Below are 24,232 nucleotides of genomic sequence, written 5' to 3'. Positions count from 1 at the left end.
CACCATATTAGCCTTGATCTTCGCTTCAAGTAGTATTTCTAAAACTATTCCCCATAGACCTGTGTTCGGCAAATGGTCATGTTCTTCTGTCCACCAGACTTCCCAACATTGTTCTGACTTAGTTAAGATCTCATCCCTGTACCATATCCACTTCATAAAATCATGAAAGTCATCAACAATTTTCAACCAATCAAATCCTAATGGATTGAACAAAAACGGTGCCATGATCCATGATAGGACAAGAAACCAACTTGAGATGGTTAAAAGAATATAAACAAATGTATTGGTCGTGAGAGCACTGTACGATGCATAAATTATCAATAGTATCCCAAGTTCAATAGCCTTCACAAAATGACTGTGAGCATAAAGTCTGTAATTTTCAGCAAATCTCTTATGCTGCACAACAAAGCCACGCCCTGTAGCCCGATACTTTGCACCCCCGTGAAGTATTGTTCTACCAAAATAGTGTGTACGAGTACCCATTGAGAAAGTGTAAAAAACAGATGCTAACTGCTGTCGGAATTTTCTGATAAATTCCATAACAGACAGACAAAAATCGCACTCTGTTTTTACACAGAAAAACATAAAAATCGCTTGCTGGAAACGGTGTTTCAGCAACACAGTTTTTTTTTCAGTTGCTGAAACAGGTGTTTTAGCAACGCTGATCGTGGTGTTTCAGCAACGTAAATTTTTTTGACGTCAAGTATTTTTTAAGTTACGGTGTAACAGCAACAGGAAAATAACTTGCGTTTAATAAAAGTAAACTAACTGTTACAGGAATTTCATAAGAGATTGTGCTTAAAAAAAAAACGCTGTTGTTTTACACAAATAAGATCTGTGTTCTTTCTTAGTAAACAAACATAAAACAAATTACATACAAATCTGCACTGCTGTGCATTTTTGCCTTTCCGCTCTCTGCTACACTGTTGCGTTTACACTGCTGTGCACTGTCGTGCCTTTCTGGAAGAATTTATCTTCACGCTGCTGCGTGCTCTTCTCTGCTGTGTATCACTCTGCTGCTACAGCTGCTAACATTAAAACAGAACTACTGTGCGGTATTTATATGCTGAAAGATATTTGATTAAAACAATAAAATATTACAAAATATCTACTAATGTTTATCTCAGAATTTATTGCAGCAAGGCGGTGATGCCTTTATCAAAAACAAGTCGGCTGTCTGCAGGGGAAATCAATTGAAACTTTAATGCATATTAATGTGCAGAAATATCAAAGGCGACTTTGCTGCACCGAACAGCCTGTAACATTTACTGCAAATCAGATTCCTGTGCAGTTGTTCATTGTTGCAGTTGGAATTAAATTCCAACACTCCCCCTTAATTTCAACTGCTGCATACCCAGACATTTTCTGAAATGATCAAAACCTTTCTTTGCTAATGGTTTTGTCAAGATGTCTGCAAGCTGATCCTCTGTTCTGCAGTGCTGCAAAACAATCTCACCATTGTTAACCAATTCACGTATGAAGTGATATTTGGTGTCTATGTGCTTTGTTCTTTTATGAAAAACAAAGTTTTTAGACAATGCTATTGCTGAGCTATTGTCATAGTAAATGGTTGTGCCATTTTCTTGTTCATGACACAAATCTTTGAGAACTCTTCTTAGCCATACTGCTTGGCATGCTGCTGCTGTTGCTACCACATACTCTGCCTCTGCTGTTGACAAAGCCACAACTCGTTGCTTCTTGGAAGCCCATGAGATGGCTCCCGATCCCATAGGAAACACATATCCCGATGTGCTTTTCCTATCATCAACACTTCCAGCCCAATCACTGTCAGTGTAACCTGTCAACATGAAACTTTCAGAAGAGGAGTATAAAATACCAAACCCCTTCGTTCCATTCACATACCTTAGAATTCTCTTGGCTGCCTGCCAATGAGTCTCTTTCGGTCTTTCCATAAATCTGGAGATTAAACTCACAGCGTGCATAATGTCCGGCCTAGTTGCAGTCAAGTACATAAGGCTGCCAACTATGCTCTTGTACAATTTTGGATCAAAATATTTGCTATTGTCTTCTTTGGTTAATTTCAGCCCCACTACTGTTGGAGTCACAGCAGCCTTGCTGTTCTGCATGTTAAATCTTTTCAAAACAGCTTCTACATATTTATCTTGAGAAATGAAAACACCATTTTCACTTTGGTCTACTTCAATTCCAAGAAAATATCTTAAGAAGCCTAAGTCAGTCATTTCAAATTCACTCTTCATGACTGCTTTAAAATCAGCAATGAGAGAAGCATCATTGCTAGTAAAAATCAGATCATCTACATATAAAACAACAATAATAATCTTACCGTCATTCTGCTTTATGTAGAGTGTGGGTTCACCATCACACTTAGCAAACCCATTCTCAATCAGATAAGCATCAATTCTGTTGTACCATGCTCTTGGAGCTTGCTTCAGCCCATAAAGAGCCTTCTTCAGTTTACAAACTTTATGCTCTTGTCCTTCAACTTCATAGCCCGGAGGTTGATCAACATAAACCTCTTCTTTTAACAATCCATTCAGGAATGCAGATTTAACATCCATCTGATAAATCTTCCATTTGTGTTGTGCTGCTATAGACAACACTGTTCTGACTGTTTCCATCCTTGCTACTGGTGCAAAGGTTTCATCATAGTCTCTGCCTTGTTGCTGCTTGTAGCCTTTCACAACAAGTCTTGCTTTGTGCCTGTCAATCTTACCTTCAGCATTGCTCTTGGTCTTATAAACCCACTTAACTCCAATGGCATCTTTGCCTTTAGGGAGATCCACTAACTCCCATGTTTTACTCTTCTCAATTGCACCAATTTCTTCATTCATTGCTTCAATCCATTTATCTTCATTTACAGCATCTTCAAAATGGATTGGGTCATCAATATGACAATACAAAGCAAATAATGAATTCAGACCGGTATTGTTACTTACCTCTCCTTGTTCATAAATCTCATTCAGATTTCTGAATCTTGGTCTTCTTGGTGTGCTTGGAGTTCCATCCGAACTTGAAGGCATATCTGATCCTTGTGGTGTTTCAGCAGTAGCTGTTTGTGGTGTAACAGCATCTGTTCTTCCTTGACTTCTCAAGGCTGTTCGGATTCCAGCTTGTGGCGTGGTTTGTTGTACTTGCTGTGGTGTAGGAGGAGCCACCAAGGAAGGATTATTTGCTGTTGTCCCTTCCTCTTCTTCTTCATGAGACACTATTGTCTTCACATTCACTGTTTTTTCCAAGCTTCCATCCCAAGCTTCATCTTCAATGAACTGCACATCTCTGCTTACTATTAACTTCTTGGTGGATGGATTATAGAGTTTGTATGCTTTTGACTCATCACAATAGCCAATAAAGACACACTTCTCCCCCTTACTATCAAGCTTTTTTCTTAGCTGATCTGGTACATGTGCATATGCCACACAACCGAATACTCTCATGTGAGTGACAGTTTGCTTTTGACCACTCCATGCCTCTTCTGGTATTCTGTTCATGACAGCTTTAGTTGGGCATCTATTCAAGATGTAAACTGCGCAAGTAACAGCTTCTGCCCAATACTCATACGGCAAGTGTTTTTCCTTCAGCATACTTCTGACCATGTCAAGAATGGTCCTATTCTTTCTTTCAGCAACACCGTTTTGCTGAGGTGTATACCTTGCTGTGAACTGTTTTTGTATGCCATTCTCTCTGCAAAACGCAGAAATTCTTGGGAGATGTACTCTCCTCCTCTATCTGTTCTGAGCACTTTGATATAATGCCCACTCTGCTTTTCAACAAGAGTTTTGAAGTGGCGGAATTTCTCAAACACTTCACTCTTCTGTTTCAGCATATACACCCATGTCTTTCTGGTGTAATCATCAATAAAAGTTAAAACATATCTATTTCCAGCAAATGATGGTATTTGCATCGGTCCACACACATCAGAGTGAACAATTTCCAAGGGTGCTTTTGCCCTTATACTCTTTCCTGCTGGAAAGCTTTCCTTATGTTGCTTGCCCAAGATGCAGCCTTCACAAAGGCTGTCCGGTTTCTCAATCAACGACAACCCCTTTACCATGCCCTTTCTGTGCAACAGATTCAGGCCTCCGAAATTGAGATGTCCAAATCTCAAATGCCACAACCAATTCACATCTTTCACCTGTTCTTGAAAGACTTCTTGTGTTACAGCCGCAATAGTTCTGCCTTCCTTCAAATCTGCCCTGAGTTTGAGAGGAAACATTCTATTGCTGGTCATCTGCACCTGTGCAATGATCTTCTTACTTGGAGGTATGTCTCTGATAGTACACAAATCATCTTTGAAGAACACGTTGTAACCTTTGTTCATGAGCTGTCCAATGCTCAAAAGATTACATTTCAGACCAGGTACATAGTATACAGCTTGCACAGTCATCTGTTCTCCATTTTTTGCTCGGATATTGACACTGCCCTTACCCTTGACAGTTATCTTATCATCAGTCCCTGTTGTTACCTCAGATTTCACATTTTCATCCAGATTGGCAAACATTGCAATATTTCCAGTCATGTGATTACTACAACCTGAGTCTAAGAACCAAAAATCATCTTGTTTGTCTTGTGCTATGTTACATGTTAACAGCACATTCTTTGGGTTCTTATCTTCTTCATTTGCAAAATTAACATTCTGCCTATTGTTCATGTCATTTTGTTTTTTCTTGCATTCATTTGCATAGTGCCCAAATTTTTTACAATAATGACATTGGACTTGGGATTTGTCATACCTTTGTCCATGAGCTTGCTGTTTGCTTGAACCTTCAGCTTGGTTCTGATTGCAGCTCCTTCCGCTTGTGCTAGCTGGATAATTTCTGCCTTTGTTTTGGCTTCTTCCACGACCTCTGTAATTTGCTCTGCTTCCACCTCTTCTTTGGCCAAAAGACATCTGAGTCTTGAATGCTTGCTCAAAAGAGGAATCTGTTCCTCTACTCAGTCTGTGTTCATGAGACAACAGAGAAGCACTCAGCTCATCTACCGTGAACTGTGAGAGATCTTTTGTTTCTTCTATTGCCACCACAATAGATTCAAACCTTGAGGGTAAACATCTCAAGATTTTCTCTACAACCCTTCTATCTTCAAGAATCTCACCATGAGATCTTATCTAGGTTATCAAGCCAATAACCTGGGTGAAGAATGAATCTATTGTATCAGATTCCTTCATGCTGAGATTTTCAAAGTCTCTCCTCAACATCTGCAACTTTGCAGTATTCACCTTCTCCATACCTTGGTAGGCAGTTTGGGGAATATCCCATGCCTCCTTAGATTTTGTTGCTGCTGCAATCCGCGGAAAAACACTTTCATGTACTGATTGGAAGAGGAAAAAGAGGGCTTTGGCATCCTTCTTCTTGTCACTCTTCAACTGGTCTCTTTCTGCTGCTGTCAAAGCAGCCAGTGCTGTTGCATCTGCAGGTTCAGCATAACCTGTTTCAACCAGCTCCCATATTCCTTGAGAAGCAAACAATGCTTTCATTGTTATGGACCAATAACTGTAATTTTTCCCATTAAACTGAGGCAGTTGGGGATTTGTCAAACCTGTTCCAGCATCTGCCATCTTAACATGTACTGGTAAAGAAAAGGTATTGACTGTATTTTGAAAAACAAGCAAAAACTTTCTCTGCTAGAAAAATCTGCTTAACAAACTTCTTACAGCTCCTACAGTGAAAAACAATCTCTGTTTTTGACTCACTGAGTGCCTAGACTAGCTTTGATACCATGTTGGAATTTTCTGATAAATTCCATAACAGACAGACAAAAATCGCACTCTGTTTTTACACAGAAAAACAGAAAAATCGCTTGCTGGAAACGGTGTTTCAGCAACACAGTTTTTTTTTCAGTTGCTGAAACAGGTGTTTCAGCAACGTAAATTTTTTTGACGTCAAGTATTTTTTAAGTTACGGTGTAACAGCAACAGGAAAATAACTTGCGTTTAATAAAAGTAAACTAACTGTTACAGGAATTTCATAAGAGACTGTGCGTGAAAAAAAAACGCTGCTGTTTTACACAAATAAGATCTGTGTTCTTTCTTAGTAAACAAACATAAAACAAATTACATACAAATCTGCACTGCTGTGCATTTTTGCCTTTCCGCTCTCTGCTACACTGTTGCGTTTACACTGCTGTGCACTGCCGTGCCTTTCTGGAAGAATTTATCTTCACGCTGCTGCGTGCTCTTCTCTGTTGTGTATCACTCTGCTGCTACAGCTGCTAACATTAAAACAGAACTGCTGTGCGGTATTTATATGCTGAAAGATATTTGATTAAAACAATAAAATATTACAAAATATCTACTAATGTTTATCTCAGAATTTATTGCAGCAAGGCGGTGATGCCTTTATCAAAAATAAGTCGGCTGTCTGCAGGGGAAATCAACTGAAACTTTAATGCATATTAATGTGCAGAAATATCAAAGGCAACTTTGCTACACCGAACAGCCTGTAACATTTACTGCAAATCAGATTCCTGTGCAGCTGTTCATTGTTGCAGTTGGAATTAAATTCCAACAACTGCAACTGCATGGTTAAAAATTCCCAGATTGCATTCAGGAATCCATGCTCCAGAGAATTTTCAATGATCATTGGGAGAGCTGTGAAGAGACCAAGCTGAACGATGAAATGCTGATTGAGGATTGTCGCAAGTGCCTTGTTGTCCATGTTAACCGCTTCATCTATAATGGCCTGCTCAACTCCACTAAGAGTCAAATACACCCTTCCCCACAGGAATGCATAAACTGATAGGACCACCAGCATAGTATTAAAATAGAATCCAATTGTTGTGGTGTAGAAGGAGAGCATACGGAAAAAATCAAGGCGGTGTCCAAGGCGATACACATCCCCGCTGAGAACCTGCTCACCATTGCCACTAGCAACCTTGGCTTCAAACATTGGTATTTGGTTTAAACCAACATCGCGTCCTTTGCCAACCTGGATATATTCATGATGTGTCACATTCCCCCCACGCAGTGTGCAATTAAAGCCAGCAAATATGTCCTCACTGATGTTTATTACCAGGGAAGCTTTACTGATACCTCCACGGGTTATGAACCACAACCGATCAAATACATCAGGGTGACCATAGTGCATCCTTACCTTCAGTGGGTTTGCAAACACACGTTGCCCAAGGGTTACAAAACTTGTCTCCTGAGTAGACATAAACGAAGCAATGGAAGACACCGAACCTGTGAATACATGTTCATGGACTCCTAGAATTGTTTGTTTTCGGATACCATAATATGCTGTGAATTCTTCCAACAGGTTGCGCATTTTTAGAGCCTCTTCAAAATAACTATCTTGGTTCATATCAATTGCCTGCACTGCTTCCCCCCTTGTGAAAATCAGAGCATGATTTTGATTTTCTGGTTTCCCTTCACCAAGTTTCATAGGCCCAGGTAGCCTAACCCTGTATATTTCCACCTCCCTCTGCAGATCCTGGTCATACTTAACAAGAACAGAGAAATATTGCACATCATCCCTTCCTGTGCGAACCTCATCAACATAAGCAACCCGAAGTGCCTCGTTATTCTTCATCAAATACAATATATCTTCGGCACGAGGATCCTTCCTTGCCTTTTGAGAACCATAAATCTGACAAGCAACAACATAAGTAAATTTCATCAGTGCTGTGGCATGTTCATGATCTTTGAAAAGCATTCCTACTCCACTATTTTCACTGCTAATGCTCCGCCCTGATGGAAAACTCCTTGAATTCAATCCACTGGCGTCTTCCCTGCATCCTGAAGCTGTGGCCACAAGTTTCTTGAAGCCATCCCTGATATCCATATCTGATGCTGAATCAAGAAAAGTCAACATTTTTAAAGCCTTGCTGTAGTACATCATACCCCTTACAGTGCGGGCCAGTGTCTGGCCTCTATATGAGGCCCACAACCGAAGTTCTCTCACATGATTGGTCCACAGTTCAGGTTCCTTTATTCCTTTCTGATGCATCCGCTCCAAGAAATTGCCCCATTCGTCAGGAAATATCTTCTGGAGATAGAATATAATTGAAACACCATCTTCATTTGATTTACACAGCTTTTCTTTATTGTAGATAACATCCTCATCATAGTAGGGAGCAGTGATCAAATTTGAAGGGCAGGTCTTAATTTCATTTAGAAGGGCACACATCTAGGTCGCACTTCTATAATGAAAAGCATAAAAAAAAAAGCAATTCAATTGACAATAATAAATTATTTTCAAATTTCTTTTTATTTTTTCACAAACAAAAAGATACCACTACGTCAAAGGTTGCATTAGTAAATGAATTACTCTTACACATGTGATTGAGAAATGTAACCACATAAGATCATATTGCTCAGGTCTTGAACTCGGCCACAATTGAACCAACTATAGGGACAAAATCATAGTTGGGAAACTGCGTATGAGTACAAAAAATAAACATATAGGGATAATTATATCTTAATGAAATTGAAATAAAAATAAAAATACGAAGAAACAAAAATACTTATATTAAAAGTATATGGAAGGTCTCATTTATAAAATTAAAAATAAATTCTAGCTTATAGAGGAAGTATCAGTGTAATTCTAGCTTATAAACTTCAAATTTGACCAACTCACTATTCTATTGTCTATTAAAACTCTTTTGGAAAGCTGAGACTTCCAATATTTGCACATCTCAAATTATTGGAACTACAGTCCCTATACTTGGCTGCAAAATTGATACTCCTCATTATTCTCCCTTCTACATGCAGGGAAAGGAGACCTGTCTACATAGCAAGAAGAGGATCATTATACACTGGGAAGAGGAGGCCTTAACCAGCCCTAGACACAGTCAAAGAGGAGTCTATATAAGCTGCCCTAGCCGCAGTCCTCAAGGTTGATGTAATCCGCAATTAAGGGTGACACTTACACGCTATCAAAGGAGCCCTAACGAAGCCTACTAATCTATTGTTTGATGATGCCCTAATCCGCAGTTATGATGAAGCCCTATTCGCAACGAAGGAGAGTTGATCAGTAGTGAACCCATACACTGTAATAAGGACCCTAAATATGCAGTTTAGAAGGGCTTCTATTTGTTGTCATCTAGCCACAGCAAAGTAGCCATCATACAGAATGAAACTGGAATAAGTTAAGGGACGGTTTGAGCCTCCCTCTTGCAACTGTGTGAGGATGGTTCCTTCTTGTAAGGACGCCGAGTTAAAAGAAGCAGTGGATCAACCTGTTGGGATATCATTGGAAGATCAAGAGTAATGTTTATGCTGCTATAGGAAAACTATGTGTTAGGCTATAGGCCATAACACCACACTCAAATATTTCTTATGGGTATTTGAGGGTTCAGATCATTAGCTTAATCTAACAAGGTGTTGTGTATAATGCTGTTGAGATCTAAGGCTAATTTTGATGACTATATGATGTTGCCTAGAGAAAATGGACTAATTGCTAGATGTGGGGTAATAAAAACCACTGGTATTTCACATCTCATGTTTGTGGATGACTTGTTGTTTTCTAGAAAAATAAGTTAAGCAAACTACAAGCATTCTGTAACATACTTTCCAGATTTGGGGTGGCATCTAGAATTATTATGAACAAAGATAAATCTGTTCTCTGATTACTAGTATCTTGCCTCCAAGTCACTAGCACATTTACTAACACTGATACAAGTAACTCATTCAGAAATTGGGAATATGAAAACATACCAGGAATTGGGAATCCGCAAACAAATAAAATCTAGTACGTTAGGAAGCCTGTGGAATGCGCTCCTCTCCAAGCATAAATTGTGCTTAAACCTTGCTTGATAGGTGTTTGCTGAATCATGAATCTATGCTTCTCTCCAGCTTAAATCGTTGTCAAACCTTGCTTTGGGCAGCCTTTCAGGCACAACCCAATAAAATTACAGACCCAATACATGACCCATATTGACATCTAGTGGCTCTCAATTGAAACTACCAAATGAAATGGTATCAAAGGGTAATTGTGAAATAATAATTAATAAAAACTTGGATCATATGCACAATTAGAAAAAACAACTCAAAAAGAAACTGTTGTTTTTTGAAACTGCCAAATGTAATGGTATAAAAAGGTAATTTTGACATAATAAGTAATAAGAACTTGCATCATATGCACAAATAGAAAAAACAACCCAAAAAGAAATTGTTGTTTTTGAAATGGGAGTTTCTCAAATGGAATTTAAGTTTTAACATGAAAGGAAATTCACAAATTCAACATTCTTAAAATTTTAATTTCAGAAAAAATGAAATTTAAAAAAATGTTGAAAATTTAACAGCCCTTCTTACAAAATTTTAAGATATTATTCCAATTTTTTTTAAATGACGTGTAAAAAATTATCCTACTTATCTGACGTGCCAGAGGCCCTTCGCTCTGACGTGTTCAATTTTGAACGCTGGTAGGGAATCAACACACTGAACGCCAACATCTTATCCACCTGTGGTGCATGATGCATGTCCATAAAGACAGAGTTGCTGAAGAATGCAATCCGTCGCCTTGCCTCCAGATTTCTTGGAACATTGTGCATGGAATCTCTAGAAGTTAAAATGGTGCGCAAGCGACGTAGCTGGCGATAAAAGGTCTCGTCTTCTACATCAGGCAATTCTACTGCATCCTCAAATAGCAGCTTACTACCACTCCTTTGAGAAACAAGTCCATCTTGCCTCAGTTGGTCTCTATTCCGCTTTTCTTTTGGAAAATCTCTAATAACGATTTCATAGAGGTTTTGCAAAGCATCAACTACCTTCTGCTGGTCCTTTGCAGAGGGTTTTGTCAGAAGAATGTCAACCATTGTGATCAATTTAGAATGAATTTGAGGCAACTCGCTCATTCTGTATTTTTCTGTAAACTTCTCCATAGAAAGTGATGCATCAATCTCTTCAAACACACTAACAATAATCGAGTGCTCTTCGGTATCTGTCTTCACAATTCTGTGAAGCAAATGCTTGACATTGTCATACGTTTCTATCACTGCACAACGACGGTACTCATTCTTGCAGATTTTTCTCCATAATTTCTTGTCAGTACCTCCTACCACCGTAGCCTGACCTAGGGCAAGCAATAGCTCATTGCAGAGCAACAGGCATGGCCATTGAATGATGCGTACATTCCAGGAGTTTCGAGGCATCTCCAACAATTCCACTTCCAAGTCATTGACAATATCCTCTTCCCGGAATATCCTCAGAATTTCATTCCAAATAAGGGCAAACCGAACTGCTTCAACCTGATCATTGGTCTCGATCTATTGGGTATTTTTTTTAAATGGAGAAATACCAAAACCAGCAAAATATTCACCACAGAGACAATGCTCTGTTTACTCTGTCCAGGATCTTTTGCAGACAACCTCTTAAAAAACAAACTCACTCAGAACACAGCATTACACAGTCACAACACATTTCTATTAATTTAAAACAAACATTCTGTTACATATTTCTTCCTCTGTTCAAAGAGGGAATCACACAAAAAAAAACTCTGCTACTCTCACAGATTTTCCACTGCTGTGGAGATTACATAAACAGTCCTCTGTTCTTCAATGGAAGGAGGAAGACATTACATCCCTGTTTTTCTTTTGATATTTCGCACTGCTGTGCACCAAAAAAAACTATTACAGCTCTACGCAGCCACCGCACCATTACATAGTCAACTGCAGCACCATTCCAATGATATCTCGCACGGCTGTGCGTTCATTACATTTCCATGAACAAAACAAAAAAAATACAACGCACCATCGTGCGCAGCCGCAGTGACAATACACAACAAAGAAAAGCTTCAACGCGCAGACACACTAAAACTCCAACATGCGCAGTCACTACATAACACAATTACATAAAAATTGTGCGCAGGCACAATACACCTCACCCAAAAGAAACTCGCACAACACTATATGCTCCCGCAGCCACTCTACACAAAAACTACTACACACATAGTCATATATGAAAACATAAAAAAAATAACGTGGCCCATAAACATATTAAATGCATCCACCAAATTCTACGTATGCCCATTACCTTATTAAAGCCGCCACCTAATTCTATGTAGAACCCATAAAAAAATATTAACTTTTCCTTCCACGGCGGTCAACAAGAAATCTTTCACTCCACGCTATTTTGATTTGACGCGGGCGGGGTCGGCTGACGTCACTTCGGTGCCACGTGTCGCCACCTCATTCGTCGGGCCCGGTCATTAAAGTCCGCATAGCTTCGCGGAGATCTGAGCCTGCAGACCCGATCCAACGCAATTCACACACCACTCTTCCGCAACCAGCATGACCTTTAGCGTCCGGGGAATAGCGGTTTCGGCGCTCGTACATGGGACGCGTGGCGGAGTGTGAAGGTGTTCGGAGCCTCCGCTACGGATACCGCCTTTGGTGAATGGCGGTGCGGGGAGACCGGGGCGGTTTTCCGAAAACTGCCGTGCAGTTGGAATTACAAATTTAACACTCCCCTTTAATTTCAACTGCTGGGCATTAGGACATACCCAAGCACTTCCTCTCGTAGAGGGATTCCTCAGTACTGCTGTTACAAAGATATCTTCCTCACATAGAGGGATTCACCAACTGCTTCTGATGCAGTTCACAAACAAACAAAGTTGTCTTCCTCTTGATAGAGGGATTAACCTGAAACTGTGCTTAAGAGCACCTTCCTCATGACAGAGGGATTCACCATGTGACTGTGCTTAAGAGCACCTTCCTCATGACAGAGGGGTTCACCATTACAATGTGCTGAAGAGCACCTTCCTCATGACAGAGGGATTCACCTGTTATAAAAAAACATCTTCCTCTTAACAGAGGGATTTACCAAACAATGCTAAAGAGCATCTTCCTCTCAACAGAGGGTTTCACCAAATGACTGCTTCAAATGCAGTTCCAAAACAAACAATCATTGCACTGATGTGTGTGCAAACTCATTACATTGTTCTTTTATGCTGCTGCATATTCTCTGTTGCACTGTTGTGCCATCTTCTTTGATGCGTCTGCCCCACACTGCTGTGTCTACACTTGCACTGCTTCTGCACTTTTCAAGGACAAAATACTCTGTCTTTCTTGGAACAATTACACTGTCCCAATTTACAAGTTTACACTGCTGTGTGTAAACATTTCTTACACTCACTGCTGTTGCATATATTGCATTTCAATTCAATGAACAACAAATTCATTACATTTACCTTTACTGCTGTAAGGAAAATTTCTTTTGCATGTGCTGTTGTTCAAAACATCTTGCTGTTGCATTTTTCATATTCACTGTTGTCCATACCCATAACCATAAACTGTCATCCCTGGGTTTTTATTTGCTGCTGCGTTGCCTCTGCAATTTGCACTGTCGCTGCCTTTTGTTTCATCATACTGCTGTGCCCATACTCTTGGCACTTCATTCTCCACACAAAAATAACACAGGCTGTTACTTTTTACACCTTTGCTTCACACAATCTTCAGTTTCATTTTTTTAATTACACAATGCACTGCTGTGCAATTCCTTTGACTTTCTGCTGCCACACACATTCTCATTCATTCCATGTGCATTTAAAAATCTGCTGTGAGTATATTCTCTCACATTTCATAGAAGGAAACTACCTTCCATTGCTATGCATTTCAATGCATGTGTTCCAAAAAAAAATTCCAAACTGTTGTTTTGTATTTTGTCTTCCCACTGCTGTGAGGGTTTCCATGCTTTGCATTTTTCTCTTATCTCGCTGTTGCTCTTTACATTTCAGCGCTGCCATTTTTTTTATTTTTTTTCTTTATGCATTTCTGTGCATATTGCATAAAAACAAAGCAAAAACATTGCTGATTTCATCACTGCTGCATATTACCTTTCAGAGGGATTAACAAAGATTTCATTTGCAACTGCTGCGCTGCAATACATCCTCCATCAACAAATGATTGTTAATATAGTTCAGCAAACAAAAAAAAAAAATTCAAGCTCCCCTTTAGTGTATGCTTGTCTTCTTTTGGCAGACCCTTCTCAAAATAAATTTAGATCCACTGGGGAGTTCAAGGGGTTTTCAGGTTGCCTTTCCTTCCTTCTCCATACTTGTGTAACTTTCTTCTTTTGCATGGGTCTAGTTTGTGTAAGAGCCCATGTCAAGTTACAGTCACGTGCCATATGCCCGATGTTATGACACTTGAAACATTCAACATTGTTCATGAATGACATTTCATGATTTCTTCTAAAATTGTTTCTTGGAGGTTGTCGAAGACCACAACATTTATCTCCATGAAATGCTCTACAGTCTTTTGCCATATGACCAAAGTTTGAGCAAGCATAACAATAACCATAAAATGAACTTTGGTACCTGGGAGACGGAGGTTTCATTGATGTACTTCTGAATTCTTGCTGCCTTGAGATCCTTTGTTGATGATCATCATTGCTTCTTGCCTTTTTGCCATCAGCTACATTTCTTCTTGGAGCTGGATTTCTTCTATTGCTGCCTTCATTTTTCTCCTTGCCTTTGCTGAAACTAGGAGCATCACCATCTCTTTCTGGCTTCTTCACATCTCCTTTGCTTAGAGCATTCTCATCCTTGTTTGAGGGTTCACCTACATACCCAAGTCCTGATTTATCATATGGAGATCTGTGATAGCTGAGCATGTCATCCAAATCTTGAGAACTCTTCATGATCTTGTTCATCCCTTCAACCTTCTTCCTGAGGAGGACAATCTCTTCTTCTAACTTTTCACATTCATTACTTTTCTTTGCTAGTTGTCCCTCAGTTTCTTCCTTGCTACGAGTAGCTTCAGCTGCTACTACTTTGAAGGAGACAATATCTGTCTTCATTTTGGAGATTTCTTCATCTTTTGCTTGACTGCTCTTCATTTTCTTTTCAGCTCCTTGTGCCTGCTTCCTGGCCTCTTCTAGTTCAGACTTAAGGGAGGAAACCTCTACCTTGTACTGTCCAATCTCTTCTACAAGCTTTTTCATTTTCATGTGCCTTTGTTCAAGTTGACTTGTCAAGGCATCTTCCTGCTTCTTTGCTCTGTTCAACTGATTTGTCATAGACATGACTTCTTCATGATGCTTCCTCTTGCATTGGTCAAGCTCCTTCTTCAGCTTGGTAAGCTCTTCATCCCTTTCTTTTACTTGAAGCTTGATGAGGTCAAGTTTTTCACTTTCAGCTTCTATGATGGGTTCATGACTTTCTTCTTGACTCATTTTCATGGTCAGTGCTCCCTTTGCATGAAGGTCATGCAGTCTGTCCCATATATCCTTTGCTGATGAATATTTTCCGAGATTCCTCTTCACAGAATCAGGGAGTCCATCCAAGATAGTCTTTGCTGCTTGTGCATCATACTCCATGGATTCTTTATCCATCTTGCTGTCATCAATGACTGACTCCCAGACTTCAATCCCCTCAGACATTAGGAAAGCCCTCATCTTTATTTCCCATACATCAAAGTTTCCATCAAACTTTGGGGTTTCAAATAAAATGTATTCAAATAAATTGTCTTCTATTTTAATAGGGGAGGGAGACACATTTTTAACAGGCTTGGATGCTTTCTTCTTTGACCTTGCCATTCTTAACTAGGCTTCAAATACTTGACTGTGTTTTCTTTTAAATAACTGACTGTTCCTTCAACAATAACTCAAAAACTTGAGAAATACCTAAAACCCTTTGGCTGAAACTTCACACTGCTGGAGAAGCTTTCTCTGCTGCAACCACACCTTCCTTCAGCTTCTTTGAGTCTTCAAAGAGCCTAGACTACCTCTGATACCACTATTGGGTATTTTTTTTAAATGGAGAAATACCAAAACCAGCAAAATATTCACCACAGAGACAATGCTCTGTTTACTCTGTCCAGGATCTTTTGCAGACAACCTCTTAAAAAACAAACTCACTCAGAACACATCATTACACAGTCACAACACATTTCTATTAATTTAAAACAAACATTCTGTTACATATTTCTTCCTCTGTTCAAAGAGGGAATCACACAAAAAAAAACTCTGCTGCTCTCACAGATTTTCCACTGCTGTGGAGATTACATAAACAGTCCTCTGTTCTTCAATGGAAGGAGGAAGACATTACATCCCTGTTTTTCTTTTGATATTTCGCACTGCTGTGCACCAAAAAAAACTATTACAGCTGTACGCAGCCACCGCACCATTACATAGTCAACTGCAGCACCATTCCAATGATATCTCGCACGGTTGTAGTTCATTACATTTCCATAAACAAAACAAAAAAAATACAACGCACCATCGTGCGCAGCCGCAGTGACAATACACAACAAAGAAAAGCTTCAACGCGCAGACACACTAAAACTCCAACATGCGCAGTCACTACATAACACAATTACATAAAAATTGTGCGCAGGCACAATACACCTCACCCAAAAGAAACTCGCACAACACTATATGCTCCCGCAGCCACTCTACACAAAAACTACTACACACATAGTCATATATGGAAACATAAAAAAAATAACGTGGCCCATAACCATATTAAATGCATCCACCAAATTCTACGTATGCCCATTACCTTATTAAAGCCGCCACCTAATTCTACGTAGAACCCATAAAAAAACATTAACTTTTCCTTCCACGGCGGTCAACAAGAAATCTTTCACTCCACGCTATTTTGATTTGACGCGGGCGGGGTCGGCTGACGTCACTTCGGTGCCACGTGTCGCCACCTCATTCGTCGGGCCCGGTCATTAAAGTCCGCATAGCTTCGCGGAGATCTGAGCCTGCAGACCCGATCCAACGCAATTCGCACACCACTCTTCCGCAACCAGCACGACCTTTAGCGTCCGGGGAATAGCGGTTTCGGCGCTCGTACATGGGACGCGTGGCGGAGTGTGAAGGTGTTCGGAGCCTCCGCTACGGATACCGCCTTTGGTGAATGGCGGTGCGGGGAGACCGGGGCGGTTTTCCGAAAACTGCCCTGCAGTTGGAATTACAAATTTAACAGATTTTCTTATAGTATGAGCCAAATCCATATCTGAGTTGCAAACGCCTGATTGCGTCCCTTATTTTAACTATCAGATACCACTTGGTTGGTGACAGAGGTTCTTGAGGCATCAAATTGAAATGAGTGGCAATGGCAAAGAACTGAAACCGCAACCTCAATTGTTGAATATTTCGAATCTCTCCTAGATGGACAAACAATCCCACCAAGGCTCCAACCATGGCTGACAGTATTGAATACCATATTTGTGTGTCCATGAAGTAGATCAAGACCACCGGTGCCCACAGTACACCAATGGCAAATTGATTAGTGTGTTTGAAAAACTCGTGCCATTTGTAATGAATGGCACTTTCCGGGAGCTTCAATATTTGCTTCGTTGCCATCACCATAGGTTCGATCTGGAGATAGTAACTAAAAGAAAACTTTATAAGCAGCAATATATTTAACCAAAAATGAGAATATGAGATGTTATCAAAAATTCCTTCTGAAAGCCCACGTCCAACAAACATTCTAGATTGAAACCACCATGTCAAAACATGGAAAATCCTCCAGTTGGTTTTCTCTATAAAATTTCTGACCCAGGGAATAAAGAAAAGAAGCACAGCCAACAGCTCAGGAGAGAGGAATGCGAGTGCAGCCTCTAGATAGTTTAGCAATCTTCTGTTCGCATCCCCTGACCATCTTGAATCATGATTCCTTTGATCCCACATCCGACTATAGAGCACAAAAAAGAGAATGGTCCATACTGTTGCCACAATGATCTTCAATAGCATTCTTATTCCTTGTAAAGGAGTCTCTCTTGACACTAAACTGTACTGCGTGCCAGCATCAAGCGCAGATTGCAAAAGCCGAAGGCCTGCCCACGTTATGAAAACACTAAGCAATTTAGCCTGTATATCTCTCTTTTCCAACTCTACCAAAGGAAGTCCTTGGCCATCCCATGCCACAATAATTGCAGCTTGCAGAAAAAGTATATACATGATCCAAAGACGATCAAAACTGCGGAAAATATTGCAGAAGGAGCGTTGTTCTACAAATCCGGTCTTCCCTACCTTCTGTTTCTGTAGCATGCCCCCGCTCCTCTGCAATCCACCCTCTGGCTTGGTCTCAGACTGTACAAAGAAATTGCTATCCAGTTTGAGGGGCCACCCCAATTGTGCGAAGCACCTGTTACTCCAAAAATACTCATTTATATCATCATAATTCCTCCATGCTGAATGGTGAGCCTTCCCACCAAGGCTCGCTTCTGCTTCAGCCTTAACAGTCTTATACAAGGGGGTTACGACCCTGTTCAAGAAACCATTTTCCCCCATATAAGCAGGCAAAGCAGGTTGTCCTGTACTCTCATCCAGATAATCCTCCAAAATCCTGTTCAGCTCCATGGCCATGTGGTGAAAAATGTAGCTCAGACACTCTGGCATAAACTTCAAATTAGCAGCCTCTCCCCATATTAGAAGATACAACGAAATATATAGCAATTCCCTGCGCTCATCTATACTGGCTCTCCTGCGGTCTGAGATCAAAACATTGGATTTCCGTGCGAGATATGCACACCAATTGTCATAGTTTTTTAGGATTTTCTTTCTTAATTTCCTAACAACGCTGGGTTCGAGGCGGGCTATGTCATCCGGAGGCGGTTGCAGCCGCATCTGGCTATTAGCTAGCATCACGATAAGATGTTCTCGCTGGTTCCGGACATTATCCTTCTGAAAACCAAAGAAAACGCCTAGCCAATCGAGAAGATCCATATCAGAGTCCCATTGGGCATAGGGAGGGATTCGGAGCCCGCCTGCAGTTTTCAGTGCCGAAGCGGCCGCTCGAACCTCCGGAAACTGCAGCGCGGGATGATCGGCCAGCATGTTGTGCACAGGAAGGATATTGTAGACCTCATTTCCGCTGCTTTCAGGTGGAACCCTAGCCTGACTCGGATGCCTGCGAGTGACACTCATTTCCGTCAAGATGTCCGACAAGTTCTTACCACTTCTTCAACGGGGACTCTTCAGACTCCCTCCGTTAATATTTGTTTCTTTAATATATATAGAAATATAGAAACATATAATTAAACTTTGTTACTTTAATAAACGTTTTGTTTCTTACATGACTCCATTTAATATAATTGCATGCGGCCACCACATAGCTTCATTTACTGCCTCGGTACCTTTTAAATCCTCCGCTGATGACACATCGACACTCACCATTAATTTATTAATTAAATTTATTTTTATATAATTTACCTATCAGTTCTTGATTTAAATTTGAAATTTGATGGATATAAGTGAAGTGATTTGTGAGATATATTAGTACAGGTTTATGAAATCGTTCACCTCTCCCGTTCATAATCGCGTGAATGAGATCGTTCTATGCGTTCTTTCTCTCTTTCTTTATCACGAGGGCGTGAATCAGATCGTTCTATGCGTTCTTTCTCTCTTTCTTTATCACGAGGGCGCTCACGTTCCCGGTCACGATGTCCTTGTCCCTTTCACCTCTGTCCTTGGCCCTTTCACGATCCCTATCCCGGTCTCTATGATACCTATCATGTTCTCTTACCATATCCCGATCACGATCATGATCATAGTCACGATCTCGATCCCTCTCCTTCCTGTCACGATCCCGGTCACGTTCACGTTCACCATCCCTTTCACGATCATCATGCCGCTAATGAAGTGATTTGTGAGTCTCATTTCTGCACATTCTGATCATGTTTTCAGAAATCCGACGTTCTGGGTTGTCTTAAAATTGGCCAAAATACCTAGGGCCTAGTTTCATGGACAAAACTCCCCTTGCAGAGGTAGTACTCGGAGTTCCAGGATAGTTTCAAGTTTCAACGAGATTTAGAGTGAAAATTAGCCGGAAAAGTGGGGTACTTTGAGTGCCAGATATCCCATGCTCCATTTATCAGTTTGGTATGTAGACATCTATGTGATTCAAGTTTACATAGAGGCTGATATAATGTTTGAAGTTCTCATGCTTGTGAAATTGTATTTCATGCAATGTATAAACAAAAGTCCCCTGGAAAAATTGCAGCATGCTCTTTGGGCCAGTTTTAATGTTTCTCTTGAGTTTAAAGGAAGCACTTTCAAAAATCCAGGAGGTTGTCACCGCAAAATATAAACTTCTTTCATGGTTATTCTGTGTATTTCTCTAATAGAAGAAATTGTCACCTGGGGGCAGGGGGTTGCACAGAACTTTGAAATAGACAAGATATTCTATAATGAAAGATCAATATTGTGAATAGACCAGTCTGTACAGAGTAAAACTACAGGGGAAAAAGCAACGGTTTATCTCACAACCAAGTAATTCCTGTAAAGTACAATTCAAGATCATAATGATCCTGATAATTCATCTGACAAAACCTTTCCTTCAGGAAAAATGATTTTAGTGGAGAAATTTCCTAGTTTCCATCCTTAAAGATGTACGAATATATTGAGACCAGGAAACTCCTTGACCCACATAATTTGCAAACAGGATTAGCAATGATCCAGTTGCACACATTTGTTTTTTTCAAGAAACGAAAAAGCATAATTATATTATATAAGCTATATAATGAGCAGATAATACATTGCCAGATATAAACTTTATATCGGCAGAAGACGGACGCATGGACAATCCGTAGCAGAAGAGTCTGAAAGTAGGAGGGAGACTAGTCCCAAACAGAAAGTTTCTGGAGTTCATCCTGATAGACACATTTGTTAGGCTCACCTCTTCTATCGCTCTCACAGATTGTAATCTTGGCAAGGTAGAACTGACCTGTCTAGAATCATAGTGCTTTCACAAGTTACAATTCTTTCACCTCTGTCCTTGTCCCTTTCACGATCCCTATCCCGGTCTCTATGATACCTATCATGTTCTCTTACCATATCCCGATCACGATCATAGTCACGATCTCGGTCCCTACCACGGCTACGCTCATGCCATCTCTCATGTGATCGTTCAGGTTCTCGATCCCTCTCCTTCCTGTCACGATCCCGGTCACGTTCACGTTCACCGTCCCTTTGTGATTTGTGAGATATATTATTCAACCCGGTCGACGATGACATTGGGTAACATGGAATGGGATGTCAGCACTCAACTTGTGGCGGATTAATAATTGGGATGCTTCCCTCATCAATGGCAGCTGTCTTTCCACTGCGAACCTTCCGCGTAATTGCTGTGGTGATCACATCCTTCTCTACCCCGCATCATCATGAAGTAACGAAAGTTTACTAAATTTAATGCTCACCATTTTATAAGATCTGGCATCATCACTATTAAAATATTATTATATTATTTCACTTAATACATTGAGGCCAAATCAGAATACTTACAAGGTGGAAACTACACTTCTGAAAGCGTATCTTCTTGTAATATACAAATTGTTATTAAAAAATTCTCAGTAATAAAAATAAATCATTACACATAAGGAGTTTAAGAGGTAGGTGCATTTTCTAAAATGTTCCTAAAGTTGTTATTGGAGTGTTAGCCATTTATAAACTTTGTTAGCAATTTATAAAGTATCAAGTGAAGTTATTCTTTTAGGTTTAAGTGAGCTCTTATTTCCAAACACTTAGATATGCGAAAGTATAGGCTATCAAATCCAAACACTTAGATATGCGAAAGTATGGGCTATCAAATTTTTGTGTGTGATAAAAATAGCTAAAACAACACAATTACTGAAACTCAATCATCTATTATGCACAAATGGTGTATGTGCAAAAACACTCACACACAGATTTACATTCAAATTACTCTATTAAATAGAGTTTCTCAGATCCAACTTATTCCTAAATTAGATAGAGAGGTTGAGAGAATTTCTCAACCATCACAAACCAACTTCTTAAATATGGAATGTAAGCATTAACTCCAACAGTGTGTGCCAATATTGTTAAGAATGAAAAAATAGTTTGTTTCAAGAGTGTGACTTGTGTTTAGGATGAGGACTCTCTTAGTTAATATGGTAATTAATTAGAATACTCTTATATTTAATTTTTGTTTCTAAATGTCTTTATGTGATCGTTACTATGACTCTTTTAGTTAATATGGTAATTAAATAGAATACTCTTATACTTAATTTTTGCTTCTAAATGATGTTACTATGACTCTCTTAGTTAATATGGTAATTAATTAGAATACTCTTATACTTAATTTTTGCTTCTAAATGTCTTTATGTGATCGTTACTATCTATTGTCTATTGTCCCTTGTTTTTTTAAGCAAATGTTCACTGAATGCGAAAAGCCAAAAGTATACGATTGGCTAGCAATGACCCCAACATTAAAGCAACATGAAAATGAATGATATAATTGGCTAGCAATGACCCTAACATTAGAGCAACATGAAAATGAATGACATAATAGCAACATGAAAATGAATAACATAATGAAAAGGGTATTAGGGGTATTAAGAGAAACCACACAAAACAAAGACAAAAATGACAAGTTAGGAGATCTTTATGATACCTAACTTTCACATATTTTACGTATATTTCAATTTTCTTTACTTTTGCACATAAGTCTAAGGCTTATATCACTGAATGTTTCAAGCATCTACAAAATGTAATTTTGTTCCTTACTTCGAATTGAATAAAATTAAGATTTTTTTTTCTTGGTAAGAATTGAATAAAATTAAGTTTTTTTTTTTCTTGGTAAAAATTGATAGAGCATGAAACATCTACAAAATGTAATTAAATACAATTTTCATTTTTGTGTGCAAATATTGTTAAGAATGAAAAGATAGTTTGTTTCAAGAGTGTGACTTGTGTTCACGATGGGGACTCTCTTAGTTAATATGGTAATTAATTAGAATACTCTTATACTTAATTTTTGCTTCTAAATGTCGGGGACTCTCTTAGTTAATATGGTAATTAATTAGAATACTCTTATACTTAATTTTTGCTTCTAAATGTCGGGGACTCTCTTAGTTAATATGGTAATTAATTAGAATACTCTTATACTTAATTTTTGCTTCTAAATGTATGTCTTTATGTGATACGAATGGTAGCAATGACCCCAACATTAAAGCAACATGAAATGATACCTAAATTTAGTAATTTTGTTCCTTACTTCGAATTGAATAACATTAAGGTTTTACTTTCTTGGTAAGAATTGAATAAAATTATGTACTTGAATTGAATAACATTAAGGTTTTTTTTCTTGGTAAGAATTGAATAAAATTAAGTTTTGTTTTTTCTTGGTAAAAATTGATAGATTAAATGGCTAGGCATGAAACATCTACAAAACGTAATTTTGTTCCTTACTTTGAATTGAATAAAATTAAGTTTTTTTTTTTTTCTTGGTAAAAATTGATAGATTATGTAATTTTGTTCCTTACTTCGAATTGAATAAAATTAAGGTTTTTTTTTTCTTGGTAAAAATTGATAGATTATAGAATTCCATACAATAAAAAATCAAGAATATTTTTATTTTTTTTAACTTTCAAAAAATAGCAGTTACACTTAATAATGGTAATAAGAATGGTTAATTCAAGAGATATTAAAATAAGAAATTAAGAATATTTTTATTAATTTTTTTTTTTTTATAATTCCATGTAAACTTGGGTATTGTATAATAATAATAATGGTAATAAGAATTCTTAATTCAAGATATATTAAAAATAAAAAATAAAAAATATTTTTATTTTTTTTAAACTTTCAAAAAATAGCAGTTTCACCTAATAATGGTAATAAGAATCATTAATTCAATTCCATCGTAGATTGCTTTTCAAAGTGTTGGTACACTAATTATATTTCCCAGTAACATTACCATATTTTTCAAAATCTATTGCATGGTTGTGCTCAGGATATTTAAAAGCTATTCTATTCCTTCTCAAATAAAGTGAACAACTGTTCAGTTTGCATGGATAAAACACTTGAATGACCAGGTGTGAGTGACGTACACTACCGGCCAATTGGATAAAACAATTGTTTAATTGGAAAACAAAAAAATTGATAAGAGGAACAAATTAGCCACTGCAACCAGCTACTGCAAGAAACACTTTCAAATATGTGTGGGGCCCCAAAGTGGGTACTCCAACCTTCGTAAGCCATTCCAAATACTTGCATCTTCCTCCAAATGGTACATTCCCCCAGCAATTGAGCAAACAAGTAAACCAAGGGACTGACCTTTTCCAGCCTATATTTAAAAGAACAAGCATCTTCCTTAAGAAGGCAATTGAGAAAACAAGTAAACCAAGGGACTAACCTTTTCCAGCATATATTTAAAAGAACAAGCATCTTCCTTAAGAAGTGAACCAGTCAACTTATTATGGAATTTGTTTCATTGGAGTGCTCCACCTATTGATGTATCTCCATTTGAATAGGTACCCTTGCACACATCTCCATGTTATTGGTTCAAGGCACCCACACGTGGAGGGTATCTATTCAGATGATATACTAACTATTGAACCCTTTTTT

The 24,232-nt window shown here is 38.8% G+C and overlaps 1 protein-coding gene and 1 non-coding gene across 2 annotated transcripts; both read right to left on the bottom strand.

The window, feature by feature from the left end:
- LOC149147758 (callose synthase 12-like) lies at positions 1-18,796 on the bottom strand (the record flags this gene model as incomplete). Its single annotated transcript, XM_089441939.1, has 5 exons — positions 16,870-18,796; positions 16,419-16,435; positions 10,350-11,184; positions 6,490-8,053; positions 1-526 (listed from the first exon to the last, which is right to left on the bottom strand). Coding segments are annotated over exons 1-5 (4,869 nt in total), but the record flags the coding sequence as incomplete, so codon positions are not given.
- LOC149147759 (small nucleolar RNA J33) lies at positions 7,748-7,828 on the bottom strand. The gene has a single exon (XR_016263941.1). It is a non-coding gene; the product is annotated as a small nucleolar RNA J33 (small nucleolar RNA).
- Positions 18,797-24,232: the final 5,436 nt, after the last annotated feature.

This window comes from Pinus tabuliformis, chromosome 9 (genome assembly GCF_031772625.1).
Source record: "Pinus tabuliformis cultivar Carrire ecotype Pingquan chromosome 9, CPIR1, whole genome shotgun sequence".
In the NCBI taxonomy this organism is placed as follows: domain Eukaryota; kingdom Viridiplantae; phylum Streptophyta; class Pinopsida; order Pinales; family Pinaceae; genus Pinus; species Pinus tabuliformis.
Note: the sequence above shows the minus strand (reverse complement) of the source record. Positions and strands in the feature narration are given on the sequence as shown.